Source organism: Dermochelys coriacea, chromosome 3 (assembly GCF_009764565.3).
Source record: "Dermochelys coriacea isolate rDerCor1 chromosome 3, rDerCor1.pri.v4, whole genome shotgun sequence".
NCBI lineage: Eukaryota > Metazoa > Chordata > Testudines > Dermochelyidae > Dermochelys > Dermochelys coriacea.
The window spans coordinates 22,065,013-22,079,606 of NC_050070.1; the positions used below are offsets into that span (position 1 = coordinate 22,065,013).

The following is a 14,594-nucleotide window of genomic DNA, read 5'->3' on the forward strand; positions in this document are numbered from 1 at the left end:
GGAAGTCTTTGGCACAGGTTGGTATAGAACCAGGCAATGGCAGGAGTTAGTGGATATTGATCCCGGCCAAGCACAGACTGGTGTCAGGAAATAAAGATCATTCTCCCACAGCATTCCTGTTTGTCAGACCTTTATTACAACCTTGTCTTTTCATACCACTCGTTATATAAATCATCTTTATTTAATATTTATTTTGCAGTAGTGCCATAAGCCTCAGTGAGGATCCACACAAACACATTGCGCCAGTTACTGTAAACACATACAGAGCCATGGTTGCTGCCACAAAGAGCTTACAATATTGTTCATTTCCTCCCTTGCTCGTTTCTAGAAAGATGCTGTCCCATTCAGAACAGTCCAGCTACGGAAAGACATTTCTTTTCTTTTTAGGCTGCCCTTCATCCATAGAGCAACTCCACTGGAATCAAAAGGAGTTTTGCCAGAGCCATTTGGGTCCTAATCTTGCAAAGAGTGATGCACATGCTTAACTTCATTTACTGTGAGTAGTACCAATGGAACCAATGGAAGAATTAGCACTATGTAAAGTTATGCAATGCGTAATTCTTGGCAGCACAGGATCCTTGGTTTGCATTTCTCAACTAGTTGGATATATTAGGTTTTCTGGGAACCTTTGTGTTGATTAAAAATAACCCAGCATGGGGTGCTTCAGAGGATGGGGCTTTGTTTCTGACTAGCTGAAAGGCTGGACTGGCTTTTGATACAAGCAGGGCTTTTTGTTTTTCCCTTTATGTAAAAACCTTTTATTCAGCTTTGCATCAGCTACAATTTAGAACCCCCTAACACCTGTGAATAAAGACTTTAGGAGGGGGCACTACTCGTGCAAGTCTTTTCATTGCTGTCTGACGAGGCTGGCTCACACTGCTAACATACTGAGTTGTGTTATAGGGATGTGATGTAACATACATTATTTCAGCCTGTTTTGTGTGGCTAAAGCCTCTGATCCATGCTGCGGAAGTCTGATGGAGACAAACCTCTCAAGCTGCCTGTGACTGGTGGAGGAATTCCCTGTGAGTGTTTCTCTGCATTTACTGCCCACTTGTTCCTGTTGTGGTGAGTGCAGCATATTTTTTGCTTGGCAGTGAGACTTGTTGCTTCCTTCTCCGCAGGCCATAACACAGTGGGGATGGTGTGGGAGAGGCTGGAGAAGGTACTCTTCAGTGGCCATATTGGTATTTTTCTGTTAGCATATTATTCTGTTAGAAGAATATTTGAAAATAGGTCTTTATCTCTGAGGCAAATATTAATTCCACCTCTAAGCTTTGTAAAGACTCCAAGAAGCTTGGGTGTAAGCACTTTGTTAACTGAGAGAACACCTATGTTAGAAGCAACACAAAATAAGGGGGGCAATGTGGAATGAAACAGAGCAATATGAATCAAGTGGGAAAATTTGTTTGCATTCCATAGACCAGTGGTTCTCAACCAGGGGTCAGGGGCACCCGGGGAGTGCAGGTTTCAGGGGGTCTGCCAAGCTGGGCCAGCGTTAGACTTGCTGGGGCCCAGGGCAGAAAGCCAAAGCTCCACCACGTGGGGCTGAAGCCCAAGGCCCAGAGCCCCGCTACCTGGGGCTGAAGCCAAAGCCTGAGCAACTTAGCTTTTTGGGGGCCCTGTGGTGTGGTGACCCAGGCAATTGCCCTGCTTGCTACTCCCTAACGCCAGTCCTGGCTTTTATATGCAGAAAACCAGTTGTGGAACAGGTTGGCTGTGGAGTTTCTATATCATGTGGGGGGGAAGGGGGAGGGGAGGACAGGACTGTGAAAGAAAAAGGTTGAGAACCCCAGCTATAGACATCAGTGGACTTAAACCTAGGATCAGTGTGATTCAGTGTTTTGAGGTGGGAAGTGATTTAGTAAGAATCACACAAATAATTCCTTGTCTTGGCTATTGTATTCTGACATTATCAGGAAGGCTGCAGTGGCAGTAGCACATAGCTTCTTCCTTGCTTCTAAAGCTAAGCTGCACCCCTGCAGCACTTTATTGTAGACACTACAGGACCGAAGGGGTTCTCCCATCGCCCATCATAGTAAATCCACCTTCTCGAGAAGTGGCAGCTACATCGAAGGAAGAATTCTTTCATCAAGTGAGGATTGTCTACATTGGGACTTAGGTTGACTTAACTATGACGCTCAGGGGTGTGGATTTTGCACACCCCTGAGTGATGTAGCTGAGTTGATCTAAATTTCTAGTGTAGACCAGCCCTCAGACTAGAGTTTCTCAAGCTATGGGCCGTGGTTCATGAAGAGGTAGCTGGTTCCATGATGATAATCCATTTTATCTCCACCTGGAAAGTCACATTAAAAGCAGCTAAAAATATATAAGATACTTTTAGGACATTACTTCTCTTTCTAAATGTAACAACCCACCATGGGTTCAAACCTAAGATCTTCATCACCAGCACAGAGACCTGCACTGCTTGAGCTAAAGGAGTAATGCCATTAGCTATTAGCTGTAATAGGCTGTTAAATTATCTGCCCTGGAGAGAAACACAACACACATTTTACATGGATATGCAATTGTTGTAACTGCCACAGAGATGTTATTCAGTTGTGAATTATAGCAAAAGTGGTCTCTATACAGCTGTGTTTAGGAGGGGAGGTACATGCATGAGACATTCTATATTATGATGTGGTCTGCACTAACGAAAAATTTGAGAACTACTGTTCTAGACAAAACTGTATAATTATTTTTTAAAAACTCATTATGGTGCATTTAATTCTAGAATATACATTTCAGATCAAATTCATCCCTGCTGCATGTAATTCCACTGACTTGAATTAAATTACATCAGCGACTGAGCTGATCACTTGATTCTTTCTTTGATTCCTATCCCTAGTCAGAAAATATGCCCTGCACAGTGAGGAGCCTATAAACCTGACATTTGGATTTTCAGTGGGGTCATTTAATCAGTGCTCTCCCTGTAGATGAATCCACATTTTGAAACACATTAATCACAATTACCCCATTATATCTTTCTCTCTCACCATGTGGGCTTTTACATACAGCCTAACACAGTAGACAGGGTGTGCCCTGCAGAACATCCCTCTCCGCGTTGGAACCATTTGCAGCAACATAAACCAGCATGTCTAACCTAAACTCGCTGCAAAAACATTTCTGGTCTGTAATGGCCACCGTAAAGCGTTTGCCATCAGACTCTTGTAATCAGATACGTATCCCCCCAACCCCGGATCAGTTCCCCGCTAGCCTGGCTCAGAGACTTTCCCCAGCGTGATTAGCCTGAGTCTGTTTATTGCCGCTCCTGGGGCTCCGCCACCAACTTTCCACGCAGTGCGCTCTAGGGCAGGGGGAGAGCGGGCAGCTGGGTCCTGCGATCTGGGCTGCCATTACGGCGGCACTTGCCGCTCTAGAACCCCGCTGGAGCTCGCAGGGGGTTCTGGAACCCGGCCCAGTGCGTTCTGAGCGCGGGGGAGGGGGGCGACAGCGAGGGTTCCCGCTGCTCCAGCTCCATGTGCGGTGCTGGAAATCGGCCGACTCGCATCCAAGTGGCGCCCCTCCGCCCCGCGCTGGGGGAAGCAGTGCTAGAACCCGGCGCAGTGCGCTCTAGAAGGCAGGCGCCACTCCCGCTTCGTTCTAGAAGGCGCCGGGAGCCGCTCTAGAACCCAGCCGGAAAAGCCCCGAGGTTTAGAGCCTCCGCGGCAGGTGGAGCCGAGTTGTAGCGGTCGGCGCTGAGCCGCTTTAGACCGCGCCAGGACCCGATCTCTGCTGGGGCAGCGGGCAGCTCTAGAACCCAGCCTGCGGCGTCCAGAGGGGCCCGCCCGGTGCAGCCAGGCTGGAGCCGGCGGTGCGGCTGGCCCTGGGAGCCGGCGAGCTGGTGGCTCCGGGGCCGCAGCTCTCGGAGCGGCTGGCCCTGCTGCAGGCGCAAGTGCTCGCTTCCCTCTGGCCCATGCTGCTGCTGGGAGGGGCCGTGGCGCTGCTTGTCCTGTGGGGGATGCTCCGGCGCTGGGGCCGGGCGCGGCCGGGCCCCCAGCGCAGCGCGGCGGGCGAGGAGGGTGGCGCTGGGGCCGCCAGCTACGAGGCCGGACGGCTGCCAGCGCGGGCCCCGCGGACCCAGAACGGGATAGCTGGGCAGCTGGAGCAAAGGGCGAGGCAGAGCCACGAGGCAAAGGTAAGGACCAGCCCTTTCTCCTATCCTACCCCCATCCCTAACCCTTGCACAGGGGGTCTGCCCGTTCCTACCAACCCAACCCCTAACACAGGGTCCCTCCATCCTAGTCCCCACTGCAGGTGGCCCAGCCTACTCTCAGCACAGGATTCCTCTCTCCCACTCCCCTCTCCAGGGGACCCAGCCCCTCCCACACTACCCCCAACAGAGCTGCCCCCCCATCTCCCTCCTCTCCACAAGGGGATCCCAGTAGTGAATCTCCCATCCCCTCTACTGGGGACTCATACAGTCATTTGATCTCCCAACCCAGTCCCCTGCACAGGGGGCCCTATCCATCTAAAGCACAAGGTTCCCTCTTAGCATAATTCCCTGCACAGGAGTGTGGGATCCTTCTCTTTCCCCCATTACAATCCAGGCCTGGGGCCCATCCCATCCTATCCTTTCCCCACATCCAATCCCACCTTCCACCATAGGGTATCACCCTCACTGGCAGGCCAGCTGTCAGATCCCACCCCTCAAAGTGTGTGTTTAGAAAGAACTGTCCTACTTTCTTCCCGATAAAGATACATAGTCCAATGTCAGAGCTAGACTCTGCACCCTAATTCATAGGGTAATCTCTATTCACAAACATAAGAGTTAGTGGAACTGCTTAATTAGGTATTATGAGCAGGACTGAGATGCAGGTCTCAAAGGTATTTAGGTACCTATCTCCCATGGAAATCAATAGGAGTTAAGCACCTACATACTTCAGAGGATCAGGGCCTGAGCCTTTATTTTATACACTAACTATATCCCCCAAACAATTTATGGGACAAGACAGGGTTACTACCTTTCCCATGGTTTCTGGGATCGTCTTGCTTTTCTTACTGTTCATCTACCTATTATTTATTGCTAAATAAGGGCTGAGTCCTGTTTGCATTGAAGTATATAGTAAAAGTTCTGTTGACTTCAACGGTAGTAGGATGGCGGACCTAAGCACTAAAAGTTTCTATTCATGTTGCATCAAAACTTCATTCTATAGCATGGCCAAATGATCTTGGTTGCAATGAGATGAGGTTTTGCATCCATACTGATCATCATGGTCGGGTTTTGATACAATGGGATGGAGTTTTGATGCAGCATTGCCGCAGTTTGTTGTGACACTGCAGCTTGCTCCATTAGGCACTGTGTAAAGCAGAAACCCTCAGGACTTACAGAAAACAGCTGGGTAAAGACATTAGCATGTTAACAAAATGTAAACTGTCACAACAGCACATTGTATATAAAACAAATGAATAGATATAACATAATTTGAACAGTCTGGTCTATTAGTATTATCTGTTAGCTGCGTCATTCAGGGAGATAGGAGAAAAAAATAGCATATTTTCTGAATTTGTCTTTTAGTATGGTACTTCTGTGGTATCTTTTGCTTTAGCCAATAGATATAAATATGTCAATATTTTCATCATAACTCTTGTTTCCAGGGATTTATTACTTGGCCATAAAAGTTACCTTCAGGCTGAATCTTGGCTGTATTATATTTTAATTGGTTAGTTTATTTTTCAAGCATTTTTTTTCTTTTGCAAATGAAAACAGCACGTTGGCCGCATATAAGGAACTAATAGATATGTGTGCATTTGTAACGATCATATCACTGAAGTAATCCTAAAGTAATTGCCTATGTAAACAGAATGAGAAGAAATTTCTGCAAATATGTTACTTCAACATTTGTAACTTTTTCAAATCAACAGAGTGTAGCTCAAAACTGGCGGATTTTATGCTTCTATGAGTCATTCCAGCGTGCACTCTGCTGGTGATGTTACTGGGAGTGTAGGCCTTTTTTATACAAAGTAGTATCATTCTTTTATTATCATCAGTGCTGAAAAATTTGATCTGGTTGTAAATAATATGAAAATACAATTTTGGCAGAAACACTAACTATTGGGACTGGAGGGGGGTGGTACGAGAGATATACATTATTCCCAGGGGCAGGCATGTTTTTGAGCAGGCACTTCATAGGTCTGAATAACGGGGGGGGGAAAGGTAAATTAAAACGGTACATTTGCTCACATGCTGTTACTAAGCTAAGGTTTCCATCATTAATCTCTTTTTTTGGTGCAATTGGTACTTGCTTTCACACTGGCTCCTTAAATGTCAGATTCTACCAACCGTACTCATGTTGACTAGCACCTTACTCTGTGGGGAGCCCCATTGAAATTGATCTGAGTGTACATGTGGCAAATTATGGACCTAAAAGGGATGGGGTGGGGAAGAAAGGGAGAACAGGAAAAATAACCTGAGAAGAAAAGAAACCTCTCATGCTTGATTAAATGAAAAATAGTGCTCGTACCTAAACTATATTCTGCCCTTTCTTTTTGTTTGCTTGCCTCCATTCCTTTTCTTTTTTCCCCACTCCACACTGTCGTTTGTCATTTTCACTCTTATCTGTATAATCTGGAATGTCAAACCTTGAAGCAGGGATCTTATTTTCTAATAAGTATGTAAAGTGCAGCGTGCACCCAGAGAACCACATATTAACTAGGCTTGGCAGAATTTGATTTTATAATTTTGATGTTTATTTTCAAACATTTTTTAATTTTTATCAATTTAAATGTTCAAAATTGTGCAAAATTATGGGTTTTAAGTATTTTTTCCGATTTTTATTTACTTTAAATTTTCATAGTGGTAGGAAGTTATGGGGGGGTCAGACAACGGGTGACATGGTTAGACATTAATTACTTAAGTACAGTAGATTTTGAGATTCAAAAAGTTAAGTTAAATCTTTATAATCATTAAAACCCACGTAGTCAACAGGATCTGTCAAAATATGCAAAGTAAAGAGCCTTAAATAAAACTCTGATAAATTCTCAAGCAGCATCTTTTTTACTTTGTCTATCTGTAAATTTAGATTATTATTGGTGGAAGTATTTTTTTTGTTGGTTTGTGTGTATACGGTGAAATTGACGTTTACCAATAAAAATCTAATCCTTCCAAGCCTATATAAACTGAATGATGATAATCATTTAGAATTCAGTAGTTAATGCTGAAATTGCAGAACACCTTTAATATACTGAAATTAGCATATCAAGAACTATATTAAAACAGTGCCAGAGATTGTAAAAAGCAAAGAATTTCACAATTAATAATGAAACATCAAGATGTAAGAAATAGCATAAGCCAGAGTGTTCAGACATTACATGATAATACCCCATCTTTGGTGCATGCTGAGATATGAGGCTAAAGACAAAATGCCTCCAGCACTCAGGTGTGTTGATATATCACAGCAGCCAAACATCTGCATATCCTGGAGTGTGTAATTCTGCTGATAAAGTTGAGATTTTTAATTTTAAAAAAACCCAAGGTGGTTAATTATCTTTTCCAGTTTTGGAATGTGTGCATGCCAGTGTTTTCCAGGCCATAGTCCCCCATCCAGGGAGTCTGCGTTGTTACATTTGCTCAGTTAGCTGGTGCCCTGCTAGTTAGAGGTCCAGTTAACTGCTTCCATATTAATACACTGGGAACTCAGCTAGTGCATGCTTGCTGTGCATGACATGTGCCTCAGACTGTCACTGCACTCCACAGAGAGAGAGAGAGTGCAACAATGCCCCCTGCTGACCTCTGTTGTTCCCTGCTGGCATTCTGCTCCCAGCCACAACCCTGAGTGCCACCAGTTCACTTCCCACTCCTCCCCTAAAATCCTGCCCTGGCTTCTAAGGGTACATCTACATTGTGATTAAAAAAAACCTGCTGCACCAAGTCTCAGAGCCTGGGTCAGCTGAGTTGCGGGGCTATAAAATTGCAGTGTAGACATTTGGGCTTGGGCTGGAGTCCTTGACTCTGAGACCCGCCAAGCTCAAACACCTTCACTGCAATTTTATAGCCCCACAGCCTGAGTCAGCTGACCTGGGCCAGACGCTGCCATGCCACTGGTCTTTTATTGATGGGTAGACATACCCTGAAGACAGCTACATGGCCTCATCCATTCTAGCATCAGTGGCAATGCTGTGATGCTCCTGTGGTTGTGCTCTCTAACCTATGTGACCATAATGTGAGTCACATTATGATTCTAACAATGTCACTCCCTCTGGCCATCTGTTTGTCTTTCATACTGCAGAGTAATATGGTGACATGAGCACCAGCTTCAAGAGAAATATTGTGCATCAAGAAAAGAACCAAATCAGAATTTCTCCTTCAGCTCATCTGAAGTGTGTACATGTAAGAGCACGTGGCGATCGCTTCCTGTCAGTCTCAAAGGGAGGCCATGCCCCCTCACTGTTTCGTTCTGCAAAAGGCAGTCGGAAACAAGGGGAAATTAGCAGTCTTTGGTGCCCAAGCCCTCTGAGCAGGGCTAGGCAGTAATAACGCTCTGGGGCTCAAGCCTTCCAACAAGGGGGAGCCCCAAATGGTTTAGGGCTCTGGCCCTCAGACAGGTTAGAGCAGTCAATAGTCTGGGAGCCAAGCCTTCAATCAGGGAGGGACACCAAACAGTCTAAGGTTCCAGCCCTCAGGCAGGGCAGAGCAGTGAATAGTCTAGTGTCCTAGTTCTGATGGACAATAGGCTAACACAGGCCCCCTGGCTTAGGGTGGGGAGGCTGCCACCTCAGAGCTGAGGTGGAAGGGGGACCAGGTCCCATCCCAGTGCCCTAACCGTGGCAGAGCGTTCCACGACTGTGTCAGCAAGGAATCCAGGTGCAACATGCTGAGTTGTCTTCAGGCAGCAACACAGCCAGACTACAGTCAGCTGTCCCTGGGCTACTTCCTCCCCTCCCCTCAGGGTGTACATGCATCCATGGGTCATTTTCCAGCTCCCTGGAATGTACCGCCAATGGTAGTCCCAGTAGCTCCTTGTAATCTGGAGTGGTGGGATGCTCTGGAAGCTCAGGCAAGTCCTCAGGGCAGCAGAGGTCCTCTCAGTGTCCTGCTCCGGCACCAGGGGAGAAGTGTCTGTCTCCCTCAGCAGCTCCAGCATAACTGAGCCACAGGGCCCACCTTTTATACTTTCTGTTCCTGTCTTGCCCTTCTGCTTCCAGCGGGGTGGGCATGACCTTCCTGGTTCCGCCCACCCGGGGGCAGATGGTGGTTCCTCCCTGTCAATTTCAGAGGGAGGCTACACCCACTCACTATAGTACATTATACAGATTTTGTACAAATGTAATTCCAGACAGATTAGAGAATGCTGCATTCATGTTTCTTAAAGCCATCAGCATAATTATATGAACAAAAATTAAGCCTTGTGGAAGTTGCGCTGTGACTTTGTAGTTGTCACAATTTATAACTTACCATGAGTGGTGATGGAGAGATCAGTCTCTTTCCCCACAGCCTCTTCCTTTCCCTAATAAAGAGTCTTTTACGAAACAGCAACAAGAAGTGCCAAGAATCATCAGGGCTGAACTAGGTTGTGGTTGGTTTTATTAATTTAAAATTCTCTGGATCAATCTTCAAAACGGTCAGTTCAAAGAGGCGCTTTTGTTGGGAAATCTATTGTTATCCTCGCCCTTGGGGCATTTTTTTAAATATGTGCAATCTGGTGCATTCCGTAAAGCAAATATTTGCTTTTCAGAAGTATCTTTATAAGCTGGTGGGATGACCCACTTCTACTCCAGATGCATGGAAACAGGCCCGGTGACAGCAATACCGGGCCCCAGGTCAGAATAGCCAATGGCCCTCCCACCACACACAAGTCGCGCCTGCGCAGACACGGTCTGCCTGACATTTGCTGCCTGCTGTGTTGCTGGGCGCACTCTTCCGCGACAGTCAGGGCTTCCACATGCCCCGCCTGGTAGGGTTGCCAACTGTCTAATTGTGCAAACCCAAAGACCCTTGCCCCACCCCCTGCCCCGCCCCTTCCCTGAGAACACACCCCTGTCCCACCCTTCTCTGAGGCCCCTCCCTCTGTCACTCGCTGTCCCCCACCCTCACTCACTTTCACCAGGCTGGGGCAGGGAGTTGGGTGCGAGAGGGGGTGCGGGTTCTGAGAGGGAGTTTGGGTGTGGGATGCAGGCTCTGGGAGTGGGTTTGGGTGCGGAAGAGGGTGTGGGGTGCAGCTCTGGGAGGAAGTTTCGGTGTGGGGAGGTGTGGGGTCCCATCTCACCCGAAAAGAGCTGCTTTCTGTTCTGGTGCCACATCGGCCTCTGGTGGGTGAAAGGTGTAACTGCAGCATCTCTTGGCTGAATGTATTTTCTGCTGAAAAAAAAATTTCTGCATGGCACATGAATTCTGCACGTGTGCAGTGACACAGAATTCATAAGAACATAAACATAAGAACAGCCATACAGTGTCAGACCAAAGATCCATCTAGCCCAGTATCCTGTCTTCTGACAGTGGACAGTGCCAGGTGCTTCAGAGGGAATGAACAGAACAGGTAACCTTCAAGTGATCCACATCGTCACCCATTCCCAGCTTCTGGCAAACAGAGGCTCAGAACACCATCCCTGGCTAATAGCCATTGATGGACCTATCCTCCAGGAACTAATCTAGTTCTTTTTTGAACCCTGTTATAATCTTGGCCTTTACAATATCCTCTGGCAAAGAGTCCCACAGGTTGACTGTGTGTTGTGTGAAAAAAATACTTCCTTTTGTTTGTTTTAAACCTGCTGTCTGTTAATTTCATTTGGTGACCCTGTGTCCTTAAGTTATGAGAAGGAGTAAATAACACATCCTTATTTACTTTCTCCACACCAGTCATGATTTTATAGACCTCTGTCGGATCCCCCTTTAGTCATCTCTTTTCCAAGCTGAACAGCCCTAATTTTTGAAATCTCTCTCACATGGAAGCTGTTCCATACTCGTTATCATGTTTGTTGCCCTTTTCTGAACCTTTTCCAATTCCAATAGATCTTTTTTGACATAGGCGACTATATCTGCATGCAGTATTCAAGAGGTGGGTGTACCATAGATTTATGAAGAGGCAATATGATATTTTCTGTCTTATTATCCCTTTTTTAATGATTCCCAACATTCTGTTAGCTTTTTTGACAGTTGCTGCACATTGAGTGGATGTTTTCAGAGATCTATCCACAGTGACTCCAAGATCTCTTTCTTGAGTGGTAACAGCTAATTTAGACCCCATCATTTTATATGTATAGTTGGAATTATGTTTTCCAATATGCATTACTTTGCATTTATTAACATTGCAATTAATTTGCCATTTTGTTGCCCAGTCACCCAGTTTTGTGAGCTCCCTTTGTAACTCTTTGCAATCTGCTTTGGACTTAACTGTCTTGAGTAGTTTTGTATCATCTGCAAATTTTGCCATCTCTCTGTTTACCCCTTTTTCCAGATCATTTATGAATATGTTGAACAGTACTGGTCCCAATACATACCCTGGGGGACACCACTATTTACTTCTCTCCATTCTGAAAACTGACTATTTATTCCTACCCTTTATTTCCTATCTTTTAACCGGTTACTGATCCATGAGAGGACCTTCCCTCTTATCCCATGATATCTTACTTTGCTAGAGCTTTTGGCGAGGGACCTTATCAAAGGCTTTTTGAAAATCTAACTACATTATATCCACTGGATCCCCCTTGGTCCACATGCTTGTTGATGCCCTCAAGGAATTCTAGTGGATTGTTGAGCATAATTTCCCTTTACAAAAAACATGTTGACTCATCCCCAACAAATAGTGTTTATGTGTCTGATAATTCTGTTCTTTACTATAGTTTCAACCAATTTGCCCAGTACTGAAATTAGGCGTACCAGCCTGTAATTGCTAGGATTGCCTCTGGAGCCCCTTTTAAAAAATTGGCATCACATTAGCTATCCTCCAGTCATCTGGTACAGAAGCTGATTTAAATGATAGGTTACATACCACACTTAGTAGCTCTACAATTTCATATTTGAGTTCCTTCAGAACTTTTGGGAGAATACCATCTGGCCCAGTGGACTTATTACTGTTTAATTTTTCAGTTTGTTCCATCACCTCCTCTAATGACACCTCTATCTGGGACAGTTCCTCAGATTTGTCACCTAAAAAGAATGGCTCAGGTTGGGGAATCTCCATCACATCCTCAGCTGTAAAGACCAATGCAAAGAATTGATTTAGGTTCTCTGCAATGGCCTTATCCTCTTTGAGTACTCCTTTAGCATCTCGAACATCCAGTGGCCCCACTGGTTGTTTAGCATGCTTTCTGCTTCTGATATACTTACAATATTTTTATCCCCAGGAGTAGATCATAAAGATAAGGGTACTCTGTACTTTTGTTTCAGAGCACAGGTTAGTCACGTGCTGTTGTTAGGCTGTTATTTCCTCTGTGGATAACGTAGCATACTTAGATGTATTATATAGGGGAAGTGTGTTTTCCTTTAAAACACATGCATTGGCCATCACTGAAGGTATTAAGAATTATTTGTTAAGTGCTGATAGTGTGCTCAGTGTACAAGACCCAGAAGAAAATATGGGGCCAATTTTTTTAGTTTGATCTGATCCCTGGTGGGCAAAGGGGGTGGAAAACTCGTGGCTCTCCCCACCATAGTGCAGTCCCCAACTAGCGAAAGAGCTGGCATAGCCAGCTCCTATGTCTCCTCACCATGCAGATTCCAGCATAGGGTATCAGGGATGGGACAGGACATGACCAGAATACTGTTGTAGGGTCACAATGCTTGTCTGGTGTAACATCCCACTGAAGTCATAGCCAGACAGCATAGTTTACAGCAGTCCTGAACTACACTGTGGCTAGGCTTGGCATAGAATTAGTCCAGAAAGATGGAGCTGCAGCCATCTCCTTACTCTTCCCCTTTCCCCCCTTAGTTGTGCGCAGTGGATACTGGGCACAAGCTGGGAATCCGGGCCTATGGTTCATGCCCTGAGGAGCTAACATACTAAATTAACCTTGATGAGGATGCCAGACTAGGTGGCATATTGGATGGTTCCTGTTTGGCAATCCTGTGTTTGGTGGAGACATGTCACATGTCTGATATCTTAGATGATAGCTGAAAAATCCAGTTTAGGTGTCTAGTCATAAATAGATACCAGCTACTCATGAAACAGACCCAGTTCTAGAGGTGCTCTTTTAATGTTCCCACCTACATTCATTGTATTTTCTATTTAAAAAGGTTTCAGAGTAGCAGCCATGTTAGTCTGTATCCGCAAAAAGAAAAGGAGTACTTGTGGCACCTTAGAGACTAACAAATTTATTTGAGCATAAGCTTTCGTGAGCTACAGCTCACTTCATGCATCTGATGAAGTGAGCTGTAGCTAACGAAAGCTTATGCTCAAATAAATAAATTTGTTAGTCTCTAAGGTGCCACAAGTACTCCTTTTCTTTCTATTTAAAAAGCCTCCTTTGTAGAAGATGGTATCAGCTGGATTATCTGGTATTTTTTAAAATATATTTGATATTCTTAAAGATGGAACATAATGTTGCGGGGGGGACGACCCAGAAAAGCAGCATCAGTGTGTTTGTATTCCAGTATTATATTCTGGTCAGCAGCAACCTGGCACACATACCCTCTCCCCACCATACATAGAACTATAAGCTACATGAGTGTGCATGGGAGCATGTTTAGAGGTCCTGGTCCTGGTGGAAGGGTGAACATTCAGAAACACGTTGTATGGCATGTCTTGTAAAAATGTCCCCTGCACCTCTCCCTTGGGCTACATAATAAAGTTGAATCAATAATTGCACAAAAGCCACAAAGGAGTCTAAAAAACGAGCACCAGTCCAGTTCTCAGAGGAAAAGGCTTCAGACCCTGATTATGTTTCAAAACCCTCCTCAAGATTATACGACAAATTGTTGCTCAGTGAAGAGAGCTGCACAGTACATTGGTCTGCGGCATTATAACAACGTACATTATGGGGGCAGGGAGCTCTGTATCTTTGCAGTCCTGAGATTGTGGGTTGTGTCCCTTCAGACCAAAGGAAGATTGCCTAATGAGACCTTTTCACAGCAGGTTTTCAACCCTATTTATTTACTGCCTGGGGTTTTTGGCACGACATGCTGATTTTTATTGGTGGGGCTTTTGTTTTGTGTTGGTTGCAGTTTGACGTTTTCAGTCTTGCAAGTTCTGTTTATTTTATTGTAACAGGACATTTCTGCAGCTAGATCCTGTATTAAATCTAATGTAACATTAATAGGTCTTATATGACCCATCTAAAGAAATTGTATTGCGTTACTGAGCGATTCAAAAAGTAAACATGTTCCCATTTCATTTGTCCTGCCCAGGTAATGCAGTCAGGGTTTGTGTATTGAATGATTGATTTTGTGTATTGAATAATGCATTCTTATTCTGGAACTGTGTGTGCAGTGCAATCAGAGTCCTGTTGGATTCCAGATGAGTCTTTTGGTAACCCCAGAATTATGATATAGCAATATCTCCCTTCCCTTTCTTAGGTTGAGGGGCAGGGGATTCTGAATAAGGAGAATTAAATTGGATTCTGAATTATAATTAGAACAGCATCATTTAGTTTTCCAATGTATATATGATTAAATTGTGGCTCAAGGCCCCGAAGGAGAGAAAGTCAACCTGGGAAGGGTA

General features: G+C 45.1%; 1 protein-coding gene across 4 annotated transcripts in view; it reads left to right on the forward strand.

The window, feature by feature from the left end:
* Nucleotides 1–3,202: 3,202 nt before the first annotated feature.
* The window catches only part of LOC119853270 (protein LYRIC-like), a 47,327-nt gene continuing 35,935 nt past the window's right edge, over nt 3,203–14,594 (forward strand). For 3 of the 4 annotated variants that reach the window (XR_006279733.1, XM_038396147.2, XM_038396149.2), the window contains exon 1: nt 3,243–4,138. Coding sequence is in view for 2 of the 4 variants with exons in the window: in XM_038396147.2 (XP_038252075.1) it covers nt 3,917–4,138 (222 nt within the window). In the remaining 2 variants the exon portion in view is untranslated. Of the gene's footprint in view, nt 4,139–14,594 lie in introns of all 4 variants that reach the window. The other variant, XR_006279732.1, reaches the window with a different exon arrangement.